Below are 23061 nucleotides of genomic sequence, written 5' to 3'. Positions count from 1 at the left end.
ATGTGGTAAAACTATTTCTTGACAGTGTATCCATCCACCCAGTGCTTCAGTGCTGACAACACAGGTTGCCAGATACATGATGGTACTAAATCTGGCAACCTTATTGTGTCAAGTTCCAGACACACGTTAATGAGTTTCTAAGGTAACTTAATTTAGCCGTTTCCCTGTTTGCAGTCTTTATGCTAAGCTAAGGTAACCACATCCATATTTATTGTATATATTTACCAAAACTGAGACTAGCTACTACAGATATTTCACACCGAGTCAACATGAGTTTGTTTGTTTGTTCTGGAGTGTTTATTAAAAAGGGAATACAAAAAACAATCTGTAGAAATCTACAGTGCAGACGAAGCAAGCAGACATGTTGATCATCAGCTCAACATCACACAGCAGCTCATCGCGTTTCTAAGCATCCATGTTTACTACAACTACGACTAACAGTTCACGTCCTCCTGCGTCATGTCAAGCTCAGCACCGGGTCGACAGCTACGGATCTCTTCAGTCTGAGGCCAAAGGTCACCTGTGGTTTGGTAAAGAGGTGACGAGACAGCAGCAGGATCACACCGAGAAGAAACAGTGAAGTCGAGGAAAAGTGAAGAAGTTTTTCTGTCTTTTTGTTTGAAGGAAGACGAAGATACGTCCACTGCATGAAAAAAAAAAAAAAAAAAAAACATCCACAGGAACAGCAGAAAAACAACAATCATACACAGGTGACCATTTCCTTGTATTGCTCATGTCCTATTGGACAGCTCAGTATTAGTGGAGTACCCTGATTGGATAAAGGAGGACCACAAGGACACAAATTCAGCCTCCGGTAGAGAACTACAGAAGAGGATTCAACATGCGACAGAATCAGATTCATCTTAACTTTCTGAGATTTGATGCAAAAATCAAAACTTTAAGATTAACCTCAGAAGTTTTTCATGTGGTCCACTTCCTCCACCAAAAAGAAAATAAATCTAAAAACAAAAAACAAGATTAAAGCATGTCAAACATAAATATGTAATCATATTATGCATATATTATAATCAACCACATCTGGAATCGTGGGTTAGAAAATAATCTAGAAATTTAAAGTGCAACTTTACAAAGAGACAATAAAAGAAATACTGTGATTGGAGAGCATACACTGATTTCTGGGAGGATGGGAGACGTTAGTGAGGGTTTCAGTTCAGTCCAGACGGGTGGAGCTAGAGAACCGTTCAGTGGTTTCTCACCAGAGTCACTAGAGTCCTTTTTAAATGTCCATCATCACAGCAAGAAGACACAGAAACCAGAAAACTCCATGTTCTCTGCTGAAGGAGGCAGGTCAGTGGATATTTGAGATTGTTCTGCTCCGTAAAGTTCCCATCAGTCTTTGCTCCTTTTTCTTGTTCTTTCAACCAGCTGAGGAGGGTAACAAATCCAGTGCTGACAGGATGGGGGTGGTGTCCCAGCAGCTAAAATCCTCAGGGTGCTGGCTGACACCCTGCGGTCGGCCCCGGACATCCCTCAGCATCATCTCTGGGTCCCTCAGGCCGTCAGCTTCAGTCGTCCTGCAGTGAAAACCAGACCGTCAGTCAGAAGTCATGTGACACATCACTGAGTCAGACCATGTCCACACTGCTCATAATAAATGTGAAAACATGTCTTTATTTTGTACAGTCTGGCCTCGCAAACACGTTCAGGTGATGATTTAAAATTTGAAAAAAAAATTATGCTGCAGTGCTCTAAGTCAGTGTAACTAAGTAGAAACACCTGGGGGTCTATGAGGACACCTAGGGGTTATTACGGTCTATGAGGACACCTGGGGGTTGTTATGGTCTATGAGGACACCTGGGGGTCTTCATGGTCTATGAGGACACCTTGGGGTTGTTACGGTCTGTGAGGACACCTGGGGATTGTTACGGTCTATGAGGACACCTGGGGTCTTCATGGTCTATGAGGACACCTAGGGGTTGTTACGGTCTATGAGGATACCTGGGGTCTTCATGGTCTATGAGGACACCTGGGGATTGTTACGGTCTATGAGGACACCTGGGGGTTGTTATGGTCTTATCTGTCTTACTGAAGAAATATTTCACATATTCCTGGGATTCACTTGCTTTCCCCTTAAGACTTCAACAGCTTTCTGAGCACAGAAAACCAGCTCCTGTCTTAACTTGTCCCACATGAGGTGTCTCTGTTCTACTACTCAAACAGATGCCAACAGTGTTTTCAGATTTATGAGTGTAGACATGGAGTAAGCCACCCCGCAATCCTCGGCTCATCAGCAGGACGCCCAGCCAGACCACAGACCAGCAGAGAGGAGGAGGGAGGGGGGACAGGATCCATCCAGACACCAACTCACTCACAACACCCACACACTGAAGCCACAAGGAAAAGACGTTAGTGGATTAAATATGTATCTGGTTAAAACAGGAAGCTAAACTAACACACACACACACTCTTCAAAGATGTTTGAAGATGGTTTGTTCGTATGCTTCAGGTGTCACATACACCTGATTATAATTTAGAAAACACAGTGTTTGTATCAGTTTCATCTCTGTGTGTCCAGCTCTCTCTCTATTAACTGTATTAGCACTTTTGCTATTGCTACAAAGCTAACGTTAGCATTAGCAGCTCTTTGCTAACCAGCCAAGAGCTTCAGCCATTGTTGCGTTTACAATATGTCCTCTGAGCTGCTACTTCTTCAGGGCAGACTGGACCCTACAGTGACTCACTATCAGAAAGTGACAAAGATGGTATTTCCTCGGACAGGGCTAGCTGGTTAGCATGCTAACTTCAGTATGAGAAAAGAAGTGATAGAAACAGAAGCAAACCAAGAGTTAATATTGGTGAGTAAAGGACTGAAGTTTGATGCTGAACTCACAACATTTTTTGTAGACGGTGAGTAAACAGCTGCTAATGCTAACTTTAGCTATGTAGCAAAAGCTAAACTTACATATAGCTGCCTTAAAGCTACACGCAATTCAAAACTGCCTCAGTGCAATTAAATAAAAGTCTCAAATGCTTCTTTAACTTAACTGAGTTTCTTTGTGTTGCATTTATTCACTAACAAACAACAAATCAACACACTTCCACAAAATGTTGAATCCAGTGTAAAACATATTGAGATTAATAAAGTTTAAAGAAATAAAGTTAAAGAAAGCTTTTCTTTGTAGTTGTTGAAGGTCTCTCTCTTTCTCTTTTGTTGGAGCTAGGCTAACAGTGCTTCAGGTGTTTGTGCTAAGCTAAGCTAACTGGACACAGAGAGATCAAACTAATGAAACTGAAACAAACATTCAGTAAAATGCGGGACTGTTCCTTTAACAGCTGTGACAGAGTGAATTAGTGAACATGTCGTTTCCTTGTGACTTGAATTGAGGTTTGAGAAGAACCAGACTCAAACAGGCGACACAAACAGCACAGTCCGCTGCACACAGGAGGCCTGTGGGCTCCGTGGGCCCTGCTCATGACTCTGCAGGCGCACAGACGGAAGCTGGTGGAGCTCTGTGGTTAGAGGTGAGGAGTGTTACATGGGTGGAGGGGGGAGGGCACCATGCCATGCCGAGCGCTTCCATGCCAAGCTATCCACCAATCAGCATACACCCCAACCTACCTGCCCACCGTCCCCGACCAATGGGCTGGCTCTGTCTACCTGTCTGTCTGTAAACCAACCAATCAGACCACAGAATGAGGACACAGAAGAAGAAGAAGAAGAGGAGCAGACTGACAGGAGGTGGTGCTGGGAAAATCCTCTGCCACTGTTACAGTTCAGACCTGTGATGTTCAGGGGTTATTTATCATTATTGACTCCTCTCACTGGATCCACTTCACCTGGTTTCCTACATTTCCCAAAATGTCTTGTGGCCTCCAGAACAGAAGTGTGAGAGGTTCAGTGTTTTCAGACTTTTAGTTTGAAAGTTGTGCAGCAGTCAGTTGATAATTACTTATTTGACAGATGATTAATTAGAGTTGCAACAAAAAATTAATTGGCAAATATTTAATAACTTGATTAATTATTTCTTTTCATTTTTAAGTAAAAATGTTTTTTTCCTGGTTCCAGATTCTTAAATGTGGAGATGAGAAACTGAATTACATTCAAATCTTTCAGTGACGCATGTTCAGTCATTAATGAAAATAATAATGATGTAGAAATATTTAATCATTTACTCTTTTAGTGATGTTGAATACCAGTCATTAAAGAGATGAAATAAAAACCTAATCGATTGATTGAAAATAAAACTGGCAGCTGTTCTGTTGATTATTGATTTTTAACATTGTATAGATGAAACTAATCACTGATTAATCAAGAAAATAATCGTTAGTTACAGCTCTTTAATTACCACATGACAAATGAACGATTAATTGTGTCTGTTTATGATGTGTGTGGTGTTTAAATAAAGGTTGAATCAAACAAACACAGCCTGGTAAAACACATTCAGGAGGGATTGATTCAAATAATTAGTTGATTAGCTGATCAATAATAATAATAATAATAATTATTACATCTAATAATCTTCCCCAGATGTGAATATTTGGTGAATATTGTCTGGCTTTCTTTGTCTTGTTTGTCTGATATAATGTCATATTAATTGATATAACAGCTAATGTTTGATACTAGTAACTTCCTGCAGATGTTTCACATTAAAAGCCTTTCCTGGATTAACTGGTCCTGAAATAATAAGTGGATAAAAACAGGATTATTGTCGACCTGAGAAAAAGAGAATGTCACTGTGGAAATGAACATTAGACTGAATTTATGTGTGTTTGTGTGTGTGTACCTGTGGACAGGTGTGTATACCTGTGTGTATATAGACTGAGATTCATATCTACCTGTAGAGAGCTGGGACTGGGACCTCCTGCGGGAGCTGCTGGGAGTCCTGGAAGCGGAGGAGAGGGTGGAGCCGGCGCTGCTGGCCCGAGAGATGGGGAGGGGGACAGGGGTCACGGGGGGAGAGTCCAGCTGAGGAGAGGTCAAAGGTCAAACTGTATTATAGTGACCTGAAAAATTTAATTGTTTTATTTTGATGATGTATTATTCAAGTATTATTGTTTATAATCCGTAATGTGTTAACTATAACATATTATTATGTTTTTTTTTGGAAAGAATTTCAGTTTCACCAGATTAAAAACGTTTGTTTAAAATTCAGAATAAACTCTTATTTTTATAGGACACATCCATTTCAATTTGTCGAAGTCATCGACACCATCCACACAAAAATTTAAATCAGGGTGTTCAGTTTTTAGATTAGATTGTAATGATTTACTCTTCTTATAATGTGCGTGTGTGTGTGTGTGTGTGTGTGTGTGTGTGTGTGTGTGTGTGTTGGTGTGTGTTGTGTGTGTGTGTGTGTGGTGTTTGTGTGTGGTGTGTGTGTGTTACCTCGACGCTGTCGTGCGTGGGCGAGGACGAGGTGGACGAGTTCTCGTGTCTCCTGGAGGATGAGGAACTTAACTCGACGCTGCGAACGCGCTGAGCGAACTTGAGCGAACAGACCGACTCGCTCATGTTGCTTGGCAACGGAGACACCTGAACACAAGACAGAGTCAAGTTCACCACCATAACGATCGAGCTGGCTGTCTGTTCAGCAGTTTAATAAATCCACATTTCCTTGTCTGTCAGTCTGGACTGAAACCAGCTGAGACATAAACCTGTCGACCTGATGCTGGTCTCACCTGCACCATCATCAGGGTCTTGCTGTCTCCGCTCAGAGAGTCCTGCAGCAGGTAGGTGAGGCGGGAGTTTCTGAACGGGACGTGGGAATGTTTGCTCCGCAGGGCGTTGATCACGTCGCCGAGCGCCGAAAGAGATTTGTTGATGCACTGAGCCTCTCGGAGACGACTGCCCTCCGCCCCCGACTTACCGATCCTCTCCGAGCCCGCCAGGTCCACCAGGTTCAGCTTACCTGAACCAGAACCATCACAAGGTTAGGGGCTGGGTACATACAGAAGTATAAGAGTGTGTGTGTGTGTGTGTGTGTGTGTACCTTGTGTGCGGTTTCCAGTAGCAGAGTTAAATCCAGACACAGTGATGATGAGCAGAGCGTGAGAGCGAGAGCTGTGTTCGTTCAGGTTGGTGCAGGCTGTTGCTCTGTTCATGTGACCCAGCTCAAACACCTGAGGACCACCAGGTGGACCACACACACACACACACACACACACACACACACACACACAAACTTGTGAGACAAAGTAAAACTGAAGAGTGTAGGACTGAAGGAGATGGTCAACCCACAGATTTTAGTCTTAGGTTGCAGAAGCAGACAAACAGCAGAAACCAGCAGCTGTCTGGAGGCTTTTACACTGAAAGGATAGCAGGAAGCTCTCACCCTGTTGATGTCCTCGGGGCTCTGCACAGTGAACTCCGTCAGTCCGGGGACGTAAAGCTGTCCACTGCCGTCAGGGTTCATCTTGATGTCCAGTTTGTCAGTGGGATTCTCCCCCAGCAGGTTCCTGTCGGACAACAGACACTTCACACCTGCAGACTCGTCTCAGTCAAAACTCCTCCCCCCAACACTGATTGTCCAATCACAGCTCAGCAACAGTAACTAGTCCCAGCAGGTGTGTAATTTTGCACATGTCAAAGTCATGGGGCTGTAGTCTGAGATAATCTGTGTACGAAGAGTTTCAAGAAATAAAAAGTGTAAGGAACCATTTAAACTGTGTTTATCAGCTTTAATGTCGCTGCTAACATTAGCACATCTGCTAAACATGCCTTGAGAAAACTTTTGTTGTGAGTTAGCGCCATGTAAATAAAAACAGACTTGACTAAACATCTTACTACACAAAGTAGTAACCCTGCACAGTGTGACCTCATCATTTACCAAACAAAACAAAAACAGTACATCTCCCTGTCATGAGTTTAAGCTAATGTTAGCAGCTGTGTCCTGCTCTCCTACTGCAGCCAAACATGTTATATTTTTAATTAGCAAAACACATCAGAACATACAATCTGAAGATGTAAACAAGTCTGAAGCTGCGCAGCCAACAGGGTTTTATTAGCATGAACAACAATAAGAAGCTCTAAACTGCAACACGAGAAGAACACTGCTTCTTTATTCCCATGTCTTAGCTTTAGCATCAGTCTGTTAGCATGATAGGATCTGAAAATAATTAATTAAAATAATTAAAGTGTGTTCTCATGGTGGGAACTTTAGGTAACATTAGCCGAATTAGCAAGCTATCTATAGCCACTGTTATTTCAGCACAACCAGTGAAACTCTGCTGGAAAAGAAGCTGCTTTTGTCTGAAAACAAAGATCAATTATTTCAAACATCACTGGGATTGTGACGCTGAATCCACCATTGTTTTAACTGTAAACTGTGTTTTTTTCATGGCAGGAAGAAGAGATTACCAGACAACAATAACTGAGGAGGACGAGACTCAGAGAAGTTATATCATATTAAACAGTTTTGTAGATATTGTCATTGACTTTGTTTCTGAGCCCCAGATTTTCCCTCAGCTCTCTGATGATGTTCAGATTAAAATGAGGCGACACAAGAACAAAATACAGGATTATTTATCTTTATGTAAGTGATAGTGTTCTCTGCAGGAGAGTCAGATCTACTGAATTTATTTTAAATGTGAAGATCAAGCTGCGAACTGATGAGTCCTGAGGTGACACATAATCTGACCCTTTAATCTGACTCAAGTTCTCAGAGTTCTGGACCTTTCTGCCAAAAACTTTTACCCAGCGTCCAGATGTTGAGCTCTCACAGGCTTTACACAGCTGTTCTCTTACACAACAGCTGGACAGATGGCGATAAACTGATGATAGTTAATGTGATTCACCTTTATATAACTGCTCTGAAACTGCGGGAAATCTGTCCTGATTATGTCGAGAGGTCCCAGACACTGGACCAGACTTTGTCCTCGCCTCTGTTAGAGCAGAAATACCCTGATGGACAAACATCTGCATCACCACTGTCTTTAAAGGACACAACATCTGCATCACCACGGTCTTTAAAGTGAATGCATTACGCTTCCGTATTAATCAAATTCAATAATTTTATATACATCCTAATATTTCAGACGAGATGTTCATGTACTTATGTTCACTACACACCAGGAAACAAGACGGAGGAAAAATAATAACTGAAGTTTGTCCCAAGGATCATGTTTTTATTTAATTCAAAAGGGTTCATCCTCTGTGTGGCGGCTATTTTAGGACATTTCAGACTCAGTTTATTGAGGTCAGTACTGCAGCTCAGATGTGCTTTAGGCTGTATGACAACACTAGCATGCTAACGTGCTAACAGTAGCAGTAATGCCTCTAGTTTCTTTATGATTCAGTGACTTCCTAAAAAATAAAACAGCTGTTCTGTATTTGGACCAGGATTCCTCTCAGGGTGGAAACAGTGAACTCATAGTTGTAGACTCTTCGTCTGGTTTAAAGTCAGAGGGTCATCAGACTCATCAGCGTTCATCCTTTTCTCACCGTAGCGTCTCGTTGTAGATCTCCACCATGCTGACGGTGATCTTGTAGTCCCAGTCCGGAGCTTTGTCCGTCACCTCAGAGAAGAGCAGGCGCAGCGCTCGCTGGTTGATGCCGGGGTCGTTGACCACGCCCTGAAACACACAGATGTTCTTCATCATCATCATCATCGTTTCAGAGACGACAATAATAACCATGAGGTGGACTGTTGACACAAAAACAAACGAACTCTCCTCCTACCTCCATGGTGTAGGTTTTCCCAGAGCCGGTCTGTCCGTATGCGAAGATGCAGACGTTAAAGCCGTCGATACAGGAAGTGACCAGAGACTGCACCTCCTGAAACACCTGATGCACCAATCAGAGACAAGACAGACAGGTGAGACAGATATCCTCCTCTGTCCCTGTTACCTGCAGATCAGGTGTGAAACGTTCCTCCAGAGATCAGGTCTCAGGCGTCTCTGTGTCACTCACATCCTCCTGTGTGGCCTGAGGAGCGAAGACCTTGTCAAGTTCAAAGGTCATCATCTTGCCCTTGTTGGAGAGGTAGAGGACGGCGTCGTCGTCCGAGTCGAAGCTCAGCATGGTTTTGGTGTCGGCGGCATCCTGCTCCTCCTGACTGACCGGCCGCACGCGGCAGAAAACTCGGATGTTGCCTGGGAAACGGAGACAGAGTTTCACGTCAAAACATGACGTCATCACTTCACGTTAAGAGTTAAACAACATGTGGTCTGATTGTTGTCAGGTGAAGTTGTTGTTATTTGTTTTTGTTGTTTGTGTTGTTGACGTTGTTTCTCTCTCTCAGACCTTTGAGGCGAACCAGCTCGTTGTGACACTTCTTCCTCAGGTTCATCTCTCTCTTGTATTTACGCAGCAGCTCCTGGTTTGTGCTGCTCACCTCACTGATCACCTGACAGATCTGACACACACACACACACACACACACACACACACACACACACACACACATAAAATTAGAGGAATATTCCTTCGCTCTGCTTCATATAAAACGAAAATAATTCAGTCAAAGAAAACCAGTAAATATTCACGTGAAGCTGGAACCAGAGAAGTTTTTGATTTAAAAAGTTTCTTAAATAATTGATGATGAATTATCAAAATTGTCGCCAGTTTGTTTTCAATCAATTTATCGATTAATTGTTTCAGCTCCAATGTTCTGGATTTTATATATGATGAAGTTTTTATTTCCGATCCTTGATGGTTAATGACTTAATACTAAACTGTCAGTTACAATAAAAACACGCTGGTTCAGGTGTAACGTTTTCATAACCCTTCAAATTATACATTTTATCATTTACACATCTGCTAAAAGACACATGTAGGTAAAGTTATTCATTTAACTTTAGTCAGAGAACCAGCAGAGAGCTGACTGAGAGGATTCAAAGAGCAGGTTTCATCTTGTGGAGCATTTTCAGGATCTAAAATCTGCCTGTAGATCAGATTCAGTTTTTTTCCATATGATGAGAAATGACCAAAAAAGAAATGCAACTCCAGCTTTTTCCTATTTATGTTATAGGTATAACATTAACGCACAAATAAATCATTTTTTATATCAAATGTAAATCATCATATCTCTGCTTTTACTTAGTTTATCAGCATCAAACAAAAACTAGCATCATTTCAAGTCAGAGCTTTCGACAGAGGTTGATATCAACGCTCTGCGTGATTGGGTCAGACCTGAGGGCTGAAGGGGAAACATTTTTATTTTATTTATTTCCTCTGAACTGCTGGAATGTGTCATAACTGTTTATTCTAATTTATTCTAATTTTATTCTATTATTATTCTATATTATTTTTTTTTGTTTTTACTGTGAAGCTCATTGTAACTTTAGTTATAATTAAACATGGTCAGAGACAGGCACCTCTGATCCTCCTCCTCCTCCTCCTCCTNTTACCCCTTCATGATATAAAAATCATGAGCTACAAATGTTGGGATCCAGTGCTCATCACTGCTCCTAATTCTCTCTCCTTCCTTCACCATCTTCCTCCTCCTCCTCCTCCTCCTCCTCCTCCTCCTCCTCCTCACCTCCTGCTTCGCCTCGTTGATGGCTTTATCCAGCATGAAGGGAAACTCCTGCACCTGCCTCTTCAGACAGTTGTAGTCACAGGTGAGAGTCCTGAGCGCCGGCTGTAAACTGAGCAGGTTCATACGCACTCCTGAAACACAACACACACACACACACACACACACACACACACCTGATCAGTCGCACACTGTGACAAGGACAACACACATCACTGGTCCAAAGACAGGAGAGAACGGACAGGAAGTGGTCTGACCTGCCAGGTTCTCGTGGACCGCCTTCATCTCGCTCTCCGCTCTGATGAACGCCTCCTCGATCACTCGGTTCTTCTCCTCCTCCAGGTTCTGCATCTCCGCCTCCAGCTGACCCTGAGCCCGCTCCATCTCTCCTTCATAGACCAGGATCTGGAGGACAGAACCCAGAGTCTGAGAGCGGGCTGACAGACAGAGGACGGACCTCAGACGCTCAGACAGGACCGGCTGACCCAACAACACACTTTGATAACAGCTGAGGAGATCCAGAACCAGAGTGGAGTGAACCTGGAGCTGCTTATTGAGCTGCTTGATTAGTTATTGTTGAGTTATATTATTAACATTTCAACATAATTTAATATGATGTTAAACCACTTTGTCTGTCAGTGGGGATCTAAACTCTCTGATCTGATCTGACAAAGTTTAGTTTCCACTTCATCCCTGTTTCTATATTTATACTTTATAAATATATGAAACTGTTGATTATTATTCCTAAGGATTTAAAGATTTCACACAAATAAAGTGACTTTTTAAAAATTATAATTCTACATGTTCTTCTTTCTTCTTTTGCTCCACGGTCACATGATGCTCACGTGTCATCACTGAAACACTGCAGCTACAGCCTCATATGCAGATCCTCACGCTCGCCTCTGATTGGTTATTCCTTCTCTCATCAGTCATGTGATCACGTGATTCTTCCTTCTTGCAGCCAACAGCTGTTTCACTCCTCCGTTGGTTCTTCACACACACTCTGTAAAGTCATTCTCACAAGTCTGAGCTACACAGGCACCGATCCATAATCTGACTGATTTATTCTTTGATCACTTCCTGATTTCAATTAGAAATTTAAACTGTATTTTACTCAGACAAAGTTCAAATTAAACAGGTCAATAGAGTTTTGTTTTGGTATCAAATTAGAATTTAATTCAGAGACGTCCTGCAGGTCTGAACTCCTGACGACCTCATGTCACTGTGGACGTGTCACCTCACCTGGACGTGAAGGTAAAACTCAGGATCATGGACAAAACCACAACCTGCATCACAACAACACAAACTACCAAACTACAGACAGGTGAACTGACCACACAGGTGAACGAGGAGCCTGAGACACTGGGAGGCTTCACTCACACCACAGGAAGGAATCCAGTTTAAATGTAGTGTGAACGCAGCCTTACTGGTGTGGAGGGACACAAACTGGGAGAACTGGGAGAGAGAAAGTTAATGGGACGGGTTCAAATCACAGACTGGGAGAGCTCACAGAGTCTGACAGGTTCCAAAGCTTCCCAGTAAAACCAGTTTACCAGTTAAACCACATCCTGGCCATTCCTGCACGTCAGTAATAAACTGATTTCAATGTAAACAGAAACTGAGAAACCTCCTTAACAGCTTTAATTTATACTAAATGTTTAATTCTCACTGAATCTCAGTTCTACACAGGATATAAGTGTTGTTTGATCCTGTAGTTTGACTTATTAAATCATTATAATTAATCAACGACATCATTTCCTCTGAAACATGAAGCTCCTATGAGCCTCGTTACCTGGAGCTCAAAACAACCAGCTGAACGTGCAGCAGTGAGACGTTCAGCTAAAGCTTTGCAGACACTTTGCCCTGGGTCTTTTCTCTCAGGCTGACCTACTTTACTGCAGGAGCTCCTTGTGTTATTAGAGCCTGCAGACATTACTCAGGGCTGAAAAACAACTGCAGACTTTGTTTTTCAGGTGAAAAGGATCAACTGGTGGTTTTGTTTTGCAGCTTTGGAGCCTGAGCTCAAGGTCAGACGTCAGGGAGAGGAGGGGTTACTGTGACCTCTGAAACTCAGTGATGTCACAGGAGAAGAGAGGAGGTGGGGCCAACCTTGGACAACCTGCAGACCACCTCACTGTTGCCCCTGCCGACGGCTTTGGAGAGGAGGCTGCAGAGACGACCTCGATCAGTGAACAGCTGCAGCCGAACGCATGCACAGAGGAGAAGGTAGAGATGAGGAGGGGGGAGGGGGGTTCAGTCTGAAGTCTGATCTGAAGTCTGTTTATCCACCAACCTCCTTCATCACAGTCATCATCACCTGCCTCACTACACAGCTGTGGCTCCATCACACAGTGAGGTTACAGATCCAGCTGTTTCTGGGCTTAAACCTAAATCTGTTTATTTATACCTGAAATATTAACTATGAATATAATAAAGTGAGATGTAGATCTCTCTGCACAGGGCACACATGATGACACACACTTGAAACATCTGTAACATCCGACTCTGGAGGAGTCAGAACTACAGAAACGCTGACTGAGCAGACTCCCTGTGATCTGGATCGGTTTGGGACTGAGACAGGAAACAGGAAACAGGAAGCAGATGTGCAGCAGGTGAGCGTAACTGTCACAGGTGACGTTACCTGCGTCCTGAGCTGAGCGCAGGTCCTCTGAGACTCGTGCAGCTGCGTCTCCAGCTCCCTCAGCAGCTGCCTCTGGACGGAGAGCTGCTCCTGCAGGGCGGCGTTCTTCGTCTGCATCTCGGCCAGAGCTTTCTGAGAGTCGGCCGACTCCACCTCCACCTTCTGAGTCACATACTGAACGATGAACACGAGAGCTGCCGTTAAAACCTCGCACATAAACACAGAGCAGCTACAGCAGACCACAGATGAACTGAACTAATGATGTTTGACCCCGTCCCTCGACCACTGTCTCCTCACCTTGACTCTGGGGGGCGCCGCTGCCTGTCTGGCGAGCTCCTCCTCGCACTCCTGCAGTCGCAGGGAGAGTGTCTGCTCGGCCTCCCCCTTCCGCCGCCGCGCCTCCTCCAGCTGCCTCCGTCCGTCGTCCAGCTGCCGGGTGGAGTCGTCCAGCTGTCGGTGGAGCGTCTCCACCCTGGAGCTCTTCTCCAGCAGCTCTCGCTCCAGCTCAGCCAGCCGCCGCTCCCTCTGCCGGGCCTGGCTCTCCCAGCGGGACACCTCCCTCCGCAGGGACTCCGCATCCTGCAGGACGGAGTCAGGGTTTAGAACGCTGCCGCTCCTGACTGTGCACCTATCTGTGTGTGTGTACCTTTGTGTGGTGACTCACCTGACTGTGGGGGCAGTGGCTGCAGCTGCAGCTCTCTGCAGCAGCGTCGAGCTTCTGAAGCTCTGAGCTCCTCCATGACTTCAGCTCCTGCTTCAGATGCTCGTTCTCCACCACCAGCAGCTCCAGCTGCTTCTCCAGGTCTGTCGCCCCCTGCAGGACAGGAGGACACAGCCACTTTAACCCCTTTTAACCCTTAAATACTGTTAGGGGCAAATTTGACATTTGACAGCAGTAAAAAGACCCTAAATGTCTTTTATCCTGAAATGTTATGACTTTTCATAAAGTGAGCCAAAAAACACAAAAATATTGTAAAATATTAAACTTTTTTACAGGTGCTTTGAATGTCTGAGCCGTATCTATTGAAGTGGATTGTAGATCGCACAGATATTAGATTGGGGGGGGGGGGGGGGGGGTCAGAAGATTATAAAGGTACCTGAGCTGCCACTTCACTGACTGAGGTTATGGCAGCAGACAGACTGTGCAGTAGATGTTTTTAAAAGATACTCTCCCTGCTCTGACACATTAATTAAGGATTAATCATCTTTGGGGTTTATTAATCAGCTTGTGAAAGTGAACCTGCGAACCTGTGTCTGACTGCACACACTTACAAAAGTGAGTTTACAGGTAGAAAACTAAATGTACAACTTTACAAAACTAAGTTCACAGACACTAAACTCTGTTTTCACCTTCTTGAATGAAATAATATTCTATACTCCGCATGTGAGGCTGTGTGGATCTGTATTTCTGCTCTCTGAGGACATTCTGGTCCTCACTACTGTAAAGGTCTGAGTGCAGGTTCAGGTTAGTGAGGACACTTTGAGGGTTTTTTTTCCCAGGGTTCCTCAGGAATGTGGTCCAGCAGAGTCTCACCAGTTCAGAGCGAAGTCTCTCCACCTCCTGAGTCTGATCCAACAGCTTCTCCTCCAGCTCCTCCACCTGCAGAGACCAAGACAGCACAGCAACACAACATCATCACCTCAGGTTCAAACTGTCGCTTTCAACATGTCAGCCCCAACAACACATTTATCTTGTATTCAAATCCAAGCACATTTTTTGTTTCCTCTCAAAAACTAAAATATGCAACATCTTCAGTTTCCTTTTTCCCTGAAACCAGGAAACATGAACATGAACTGAAATATGAAACTGGAAACCAACACATCTCGTTTAACCTCTTAAACTTTCACCTTTTACTCCACTTTGAGTGATGAATATGAAACATGAATATATGAATATGAATATGAGAATACAAGATATTCAAACTTCTATCATGGGCATGAAAATCTCTGTGGCATCTCGTCCAATAATGGTTCAGACATTTCTGACAAAGAATCATTAAATGAAGAATTTACAAATTCCCACTTTGTTTTCAATCAAACTTTATTAAAATATCACGTGTCGTCTGAACTGTGTTGTGTATTGTAGTTAATTGTGAACCGTCACCTGGTATATGACAGATATTGATTACAGTCGGTCCGATGATGTAACACTTCCTCTTTGTCTAATTGCAGTCGAACAATGAAACTCAACCTGCTCTCACACATAAACACAGAGTCACTTCTGATCCACTGAGCTGAGAGAAACCTCATTAAACCTGCAGCAGCTCAGTGAGGTGAAGCTCTGACTGAGAATAAAGCCAAGCTGTCAAAGTGTCAGACTGATTTTACATGTGATGCTGATGAGCACACTTCAGTCTGACAGCTGACGCATCACCTGACCTTCAACCTTCAGGTGTTTGTTCAAAGACGAGAAACAAACTCACTGCAGAGTCTGAGAATCCTCCTGTTTCCTTCAGGATCACAGTGATAGTGAGAAATGAACATCATGCTACACTGCAGACAGGAGCTGATCACAGCTGATTCAGCTGCTGGTACTGAGACAGTCTGACAGTCTCCATGGAAACAGATACAGACTAAAGAAAGTTTTCATCTTAAAGAGAAAGTTTCTTACTTGGTTTAATTTTATCCTAATGGGTCTTATTCAAAATGTTTTTAATTATTCAAATTAGTTTTTATTGTTTTTAAAAGCAGTTTCAATGACACGTTAATCTTCTTCATCTTAGTCTGAATGTTGCTGTATAAGCAAACGTGTGTTGACAATGTAAACACATTACACTGTCACCAGTAAACAATAAACAGTAGCTTATTAAAATGTTAACGACTTCCCAAAGGACTTTACCTGTGTGCGCAGCCGAGTAACGAGCTGCTCTTCTTCTGGACAGATGAGACGATCTGAAGGTTGATCACCGGGCTGCAACGCCCTCTCACCTGCACACACACACACACACACACACACACACAGACACACAGACACACAGACACACAGACACACAGACACACAGACACACACACACACACACACACACACACACACACACACACACACACACAAACACACACATACACAAGACACAGCCAACAGACCAGACCACAGGACACAGACCAACAACACACACACACACACACACACACACACACACACACACACACACACACACACACACACACACACGACAATGGTTTCACTCTTGCTGCACCATTGTCAAAGAACTACTTGTGGTGAAATCATCATCCCTCTGACACTGACATCATCTTCAGTTTAGAACCTGGACCTCATGGACAGGTGCGTTCTGATTCCACAGCTGATTTGAATAAACCATCTCCTCCTGCTGTAATCTCTGCTCTCACCTGTGGGTGGGGCCGACAGCCGCTCCTCCTGCAGCGTCTGGACACCTCCTCCTCCTCCACACAACTTCTCCTGGACGCTCTGCTGCTGCAGCTGCTGGAGCAGCAGGTGACGAGTGACTTCTTCAGAGCGCAGACGAGCCTGAAACTCACACACTTTGTCCTGTAGAGTCTGAACACACACACACACACACACACACACACACACACACACACACACACACACACACACACACACACACAGAAACATGAGTGAACATCATTTATTCAGTCATGTGGAACAAACTGTTTCTAAAGGCGGGAAGCTTCAGGAATCCTGATTTTTCTTCAAACACGTCTACAGCTCTACGACGTCAGGAAGACAGGAAGAGGAGAGAGAAGACTAGAAAGAAAAAGGAAATGTGTACAGAAAGTAAAAAGACCAGGGGACATGTCTCTGAGTCACTGCAGCAGAAACTATGAGCCACTAAAAGACTGAGTGTTTTTACGTTGGCAGGAGTCCACCAGCAGGACCAGGTAACCTTCTGCAGGAGGAGGACAGCGTGGAAAAGACGGACAAGATGGAGGACAGAACAGAGACGAGGACATCAGAGAGGGCAAAGACAATTCTGACTCATTCAGACTGGACAGTTTGACAGCAACATCTATGAGACACAGAGAGGTCAGAGCTCAGAGAGCAGAAACCTGCAGAGTCACTACAACATCAGACCGGATCAACACAGATGTTACAGATGTTACAGATGTGACGAAGTGACGTCTCCCTGAGGTGGAAAGAGACTCAGCTGAATGTCGACTGTACTGATGTCAGCTGTGAGTCAGCACTCTCTCTCTCTCTCTCTCTCTCTCTCTCTCTCTCACACACACACACACACACACACACAGACACACACACACACACACACACACACACACACACACACACACACACACACACACACAATGAAGAGAGTGTGACGCATTTGCCTAATGAGTAAAAATGTGTTCAGACCCAAATAAGTCCTGAAGTCCTGATTCTCTGCAACAATAAACTGAACATTATTAACAGTTTGAGTCTTTGTGGTGGTTTTGCATCTTTGAGTCTCTGGTGGTTTTGAATCTCTGTGGTTGTTCTGAATCTTTGAGCTGGTGGCTTTGAGTCTTTGGTGGTGGTTTTGAATCTTTGTGGTGGTTTTGAATCTTTGTGGTGGTTTTGAGTCTTTAAGTCTCTGGTTGTTTTGAATCTTTGAGCTGGTGTTTTTGAGTCTTTGAGTCTCTGGTTGTTCTGAATCTTTGAGTCCCTGGTGGCTTTGAGTCTTTGGTGGTTGAGTCTTTGAGTGGTGGTTTTGAATGTCTTAGTTGTTGTTTGATTGATTTTCCAACAATAATAGTCAACACTCTGGTGGAGGGAACAGGTTGACCAATCAGATTTGAGGAGGACCCGTGCCCCTCCTCTGCTGCAGCATATAATGTGCGTTACCTGGATGAGCAGCTGTTGGCTGGGTGCGTTTGTTTCGGTCAGCTCTGCGGTCAGAGACGGGCGCTGTGAGAAGGCAGCGGTGGGCAGAGACAGGAAGGAGCCGTCGTCTTCACCATCACTCATCAGGAAGTCCACTGAGCTCGCTACGGACACACAGGAGGGACAAACAGAGTGAAGCGTTTTATCTTCTTCTGTCAGTAATTGTTGTTGGTTAAACTCCGACTCGTCCAGCCCACCAGACACCAAACGTACATCTGTATGTGAAACAGTGTAAATCTCTTAGAGGACGAATGTAAACTAATCTATAATCAGATTATAGCTAATCAGTGATTAACGAGGTTGATGAGAAAAAACCTGGACCAAGTTTTTTCTCCTGAATCAGCTCTGAGACGATCCCCTCCTCTTGGGTAAACCTCCTGAATACCACAGGAACCAGCCCGACCACATAACAGCTGATAACAGATGCTGATACATTAACCTGTGTGTGTGTGTGTGTGTGTGTGTCTGTGTGTGTGTGTGTGTGTGTGTCACAAGTTTCCCAGAGTGTACAGGGCCTCAAATCTTATCAACCTGAGAACAATCTGCACTCTGTGGGAAAAATCTGAGCATTAAACAGACTTAACACACACACACACACACACACACACACACACACACACGGTATTCAGACCTGCACATTCGGACTCAGACTGAGGAAAAACCTGCTTTAAACCAAATACTGCGACATACTGACAGATTAGAAACAAGGATTAAAACACACACACACACACTCAGAAAACGCTGTGTTGCTTTTTCAGGGCGACACAGTAAATGTTGACACTTGCAGAAAGTGCTGAAAAAACACACACACACTGTTGTAGTCGTTGCTGACTCATAATAAACTAAATGACAATTGTCATTTCTTGTTGGCGTTGTGTATTTAACCTGCAGGACCTACTTCTTACAAACCCCCCCCACCTCTGTCGACACCATTCTTATTATTAATCCTAAAGTTGTGCAGCACTCCCCTCACTGAGACACAGTCTGAGGTAGGTCCACACACAGAGTTCACTGGTCTAAAAGAAAACCAGCCCGCATCGACCCAGGACCTGATCCTGACTGTGATAACTGTCATTCAGGATTAGATCATCTCACCCACATGGTCTGGGCTTCCCACCCTCAGCTACCACATCCGCCAACATCCAGGTGTGTTATTCTGATGCACTGGATAAAGGAGGCCCTGTTAGGGTTAGCTAAGTTAGCTATGTCCATATACAAGACAGGATGATGAAATAATCATCAGCACCATGACTCAGTGTGTCCAGCTTGAGCTGCAGTGAACCAATGACAGACTCATAAACACAGATTCAGGGTTTCATACGTCACAGACCTCAGGAACCAATCCTGTCAACCTGTGGGGACGGGGGGCGGGGCTAAATACACCTGAAACCTCGTCAGTACAGAGAGAGAGAGAGAGTTAGCATTAGCACAACTGCTAACACTGCGTCAGCCACTGCCAGTTACAAGCTAACAAACAACATAAACAAATGAAAGATGCTAACTAGCTAACGGTTCTGACCCGTCTGCTAGTCTCTGGTTCTGGTCTCAGACTCCTCCTCTGAGTCTGGGTCTGACTGAGGCTCAAACATGTGGCTGAGTCTCTCTGATGTTTCCTCCTCTGCCCATCTTCATCCTCTCTGCTCTTTCACCTGTCCACCTGGAGCCAGCAGGTGGTGGGCGGGGCTCCAGGCCTGATCCAGAATTTCTTCCTGGCCGAGTCCTGTTTTCTCCATATGTAAGTTGTTTTTTATTTACGGTGTTGACATCCATCTTCTTTCCACCACTACTTGTACCAATGCTGAGGCTGCCACATTTCACACAATCCTCTCTTTTACCTCACTTGTTGTTGAGTCATGTGGTTGAGAGTTTGTGTTTTATGTGTTTAAGGAACCGTCACATTATTTATTTTCAGAGCAGGTGCAGATGGAAACTCGTCAGCTGCTGGTCACAGAAAGGTTTGTTGATGTGTGTTTGTTGTAAATAAACAGATTCAATTAAAACTCTAAATGTTCTTGTCTACAGTCAGACTCTCGTCATGTTTGTTGTTCAGACTGAGTGAAAACAGTGAAGACATCACTCTAGACTAAAGACGTGATCAAAGATAATCAGCAGATCAGAGACTAATCAAGATAAGGAATCTAATGTTTGGACAGATGTTCAGTCGTCTTCTGCAGCTATTTGTCTTCAGTCTGAAATACATTTGATTAGTTAAATTAAACTCAGGGTTTGTGTTTGGTTCTGGGATGAATGCAATTCAATATTATTTGTGTAGCACCGAATCATTACAAACATTATCTCAAAGCTCTTTACAAGGTAAGGTCCAGACCTTACAGGACACATTACAGGAGTTCCCCATATATGTTATTTTATTTTACAACGCTCTAACAACAGCAGAAATATTAAGTGTAAAGACACCAGGGTATAAAAATATGGGTCAGTGGCTGCATCTGACAATCCTTTCATTATCATTTAACCTGCTGGTTATTTTTAAAGTTAATCATTTGGTCTATAAAAGGTTAAAAACATGAAACATGTCCAGCAGAGTTTCTGAACTGAAGGTGACGTCTTCAAACCAAAGATATTCAGTTTAATATCAAATAAAAGAGGAAGTCCTCAGACTGAACCAGAGACATGTTTGACTTAAATGACAATGAATATTCAATTATCAATATCAAATATCAAAGCAAATGCATTCAGTCCATCAACCACTGCAGATCTACACACACCTGAAGTTTTAATCATTAATATTCAGGTTCAGGTGAGAAGAGTTTCATGGAAACATGAATCAGTAAACCTGCTGGACATGAAGAGAAACTCTCTCTCTCTCTCTCTCTCTCTCTGTTTCTCTGACAATAGCTGCAGTGTTGTGAACCTGATCCGTCCTGAGACTCTGACTGTAAAACGATCAGCTGAGAAACACGAATGAACACATGAATAAATAAATAAACAGACAGATAGAGGTGATGTTTTCAGCTCACCTGTTCGTCCCTCTGTAATCTGCACCCTCACACACACTCCTCTGGTTCCTCTGCCTGTCGAGCTCCATTCATTAATAACAGGTATGACTCACCTCGCCTGCCTCCACACACACACACACACTCAGACACACACACACTCTCACTCCCCTGTCATGCCAAAAATGCAGCCATGCTGGTGTTTTTTTTTGTCCCTTCAGTCTACGCTCCTCCTCCTCTGCAGCAGACGTCCGACTCACCGTCCAATGAAATGTCTTTCTTCCAGAGCTCCTGCAGGCAGGGGGCGTGGCCGAGGTCCCAGGTCTTTCTTGTGCCGAACATGACCGCCGGGCTGAGCAGAGCGCTGGACCGCTGGACCGGCTGCAGACAGACAGACACAGAGACCACATCACACCTGAACGATACAGTCCAGACTCCATCTGCAAATGAACTGATTCTACTGTCAGAGTTTAAATCTATATTATATTTCTCTTCATGTGCATGTGTTGTTGTTTATATTTAATCAAACTGTCCATTAGCAGCAGCTGAATCAGCTCCTGTCTGCAGTGTATCACAATGTTCAACTGTCACTGGATCACTGTGAGACTGAAGGAAAAACTAAAACCAGGAAGATTCTCTGTGAAGTTCTGCAGCTTCTTCTTTCTTTTGGTTTCTAAGTGGATTTCTGGAGTTTTATTCTGGAGGGACATCAGAGATGATGATGTCATCAGAAAGTGAAGTCGCACTGAATCAGATCAACATGTTTCAGGTGTGTTCAGGTCTGAGTTTTCACTCCAGGAGGATGATTTTAGACACAAATAACAGCAGTCGATCTCACACACACACACACACACACACAAACACACACTCACACACACACTGTAGTTTATACTCATTCCCACACACACTGTCCTGCTGCCCCAAATACTCACTACAGCTCCAAATGTGGATTAATCCACCACTGAAAGTAGTCCCCAACAAATGCTGCAATTCCTCCCGTTTGTTTAGTAAAAACTACAATGAGCAGCTGTTCGAGGAAACAGCTTTTTAAATATTTACGTCTTCAGGAGGAACCAATGAGCTCAGAGCTGAGACACAGACAGAGGAGGGAGGGAGTAAAGAGACGGACTGACACACAAATAAAAATATATTATAAATAAAAGATGAAAAACAGGAACGCCCACAATAATCCTCTGAGTGTGAACATTTACAGCTAGGAGCAGCTGGGTGTGGTCAGCAGGACCTGTAACCACACCCAATGATGATGTCACAGTGTACACCTGTACGTCACTGCAACCAGGTGAGGTCAGCAAAAGCAAGACTTTCAGGTTTAAGTCCCTGCAGCAGAAAATTGAAGACAATCTGGATCAGAGTCCGTCTGGATCAGAGTGAGTCTCACTCTATAATTCAAAGTCTGAATACACCTGATGAACTCAGTCACACCTGGATCAGAGGTTTGAGATCACTCACTGGACCAGGTGAGCTGGTCCACAGACAGACACAGATCCAGGTTGGAGCAGTCAACACTTCAGTCCAGACTGTGAACACAGACAAACAGAAGGAGGTCAGTTCTGGACCGACTGCTCCACTGAACAGACCGAACAGCATCCAATGGATTAAGAGTCGGAATAAAGTGATTAAGTCTCAGAATAAAGAGGAGCCATGCTGTCTTCTTGTCAACTGTTTTTGACTGGGACAGAGACGGCTGCTGTTCACCTGGTTTTACAGCCCGCCCCCCCGCTGAGCCTCCAGCACCACCACCACAGGGGAAACTCAGACTCTACTTTATGCAAATATCCTGCAACAACCAGGATCCTCTGGACTCCAGCAGAAACAGGAGCTCAGCAGCAGTGTAGAGGAGCTGATGTAAATTAATGCTCAACAAGAACAGAACCAACAGAACTACAGGGTCATGAGAGGTCAGATACTGATGCACCGTCTGGCTCCGGTTAACACAGCTGCACCTGAACGCACCACTCACTCAAACAGACTGAACCATTTCTACTCAAACTGATAAACAATAATAAAATACACAGGTAAAGTCTCTGAATCTGCAGGACTCTGGACCAATCAGATGACCCCTGACCCTCGGTTCTTACCCGACCATGTCCACAGCGAGGTTTCCTCTCTGAGGGGGGGCCGGGCCGCTCTCTGTCCAGCCAGCTCTTGTTGATCAGAGCTCCCACCCAG

General features: G+C 44.1%; 1 protein-coding gene across 7 annotated transcripts in view; it reads right to left on the bottom strand.

The window, feature by feature from the left end:
- Positions 1 to 280: 280 nt before the first annotated feature.
- Positions 281 to 23061, bottom strand: part of kifc3 (kinesin family member C3) — a 46983-nt gene continuing 24202 nt past the window's right edge. For 3 of the 7 annotated variants that reach the window (XM_022750496.1, XM_022750513.1, XM_022750505.1), the window contains exons 2-23: positions 21132 to 21252; positions 17879 to 18021; positions 16911 to 16946; positions 16426 to 16594; positions 15917 to 16005; positions 14612 to 14677; positions 13742 to 13891; positions 13375 to 13656; positions 13078 to 13251; positions 10694 to 10841; positions 10440 to 10570; positions 9203 to 9314; positions 8870 to 9051; positions 8639 to 8743; positions 8402 to 8532; positions 6294 to 6417; positions 5952 to 6081; positions 5641 to 5870; positions 5348 to 5494; positions 4798 to 4927; positions 3581 to 3627; positions 281 to 1535 (exon numbers count right to left, since the gene is read on the bottom strand). In XM_022750496.1, the coding sequence (XP_022606217.1) occupies positions 1527 to 1535; positions 3581 to 3627; positions 4798 to 4927; positions 5348 to 5494; positions 5641 to 5870; positions 5952 to 6081; positions 6294 to 6417; positions 8402 to 8532; positions 8639 to 8743; positions 8870 to 9051; positions 9203 to 9314; positions 10440 to 10570; positions 10694 to 10841; positions 13078 to 13251; positions 13375 to 13656; positions 13742 to 13891; positions 14612 to 14677; positions 15917 to 16005; positions 16426 to 16594; positions 16911 to 16946; positions 17879 to 18021; positions 21132 to 21213 (2817 nt within the window). In that variant the 5' untranslated portion in view covers positions 21214 to 21252 and the 3' untranslated portion in view covers positions 281 to 1526. Of the gene's footprint in view, positions 1536 to 3580; positions 3628 to 4797; positions 4928 to 5347; positions 5495 to 5640; positions 5871 to 5951; positions 6082 to 6293; positions 6418 to 8401; positions 8533 to 8638; positions 8744 to 8869; positions 9052 to 9202; positions 9315 to 10439; positions 10571 to 10693; positions 10842 to 13077; positions 13252 to 13374; positions 13657 to 13741; positions 13892 to 14611; positions 14678 to 15916; positions 16006 to 16425; positions 16595 to 16910; positions 16947 to 17878; positions 18022 to 20895; positions 20916 to 21131; positions 21253 to 22970; positions 23036 to 23061 lie in introns of those variants that run through there. The other 4 variants (XM_022750523.1, XM_022750546.1, XM_022750530.1 and 1 more) reach the window with 4 other exon arrangements.

This window comes from Seriola dumerili, unplaced genomic scaffold, assembly GCF_002260705.1.
Source record: "Seriola dumerili isolate Sdu_G_001 unplaced genomic scaffold, Sdu_1.0 BDQW01000012.1, whole genome shotgun sequence".
Taxonomy (NCBI): domain Eukaryota; kingdom Metazoa; phylum Chordata; class Actinopteri; order Carangiformes; family Carangidae; genus Seriola; species Seriola dumerili.
The sequence above is the reverse complement of the archived record's forward strand: the minus strand, read 5'-3'. Positions and strand labels throughout refer to the sequence as shown.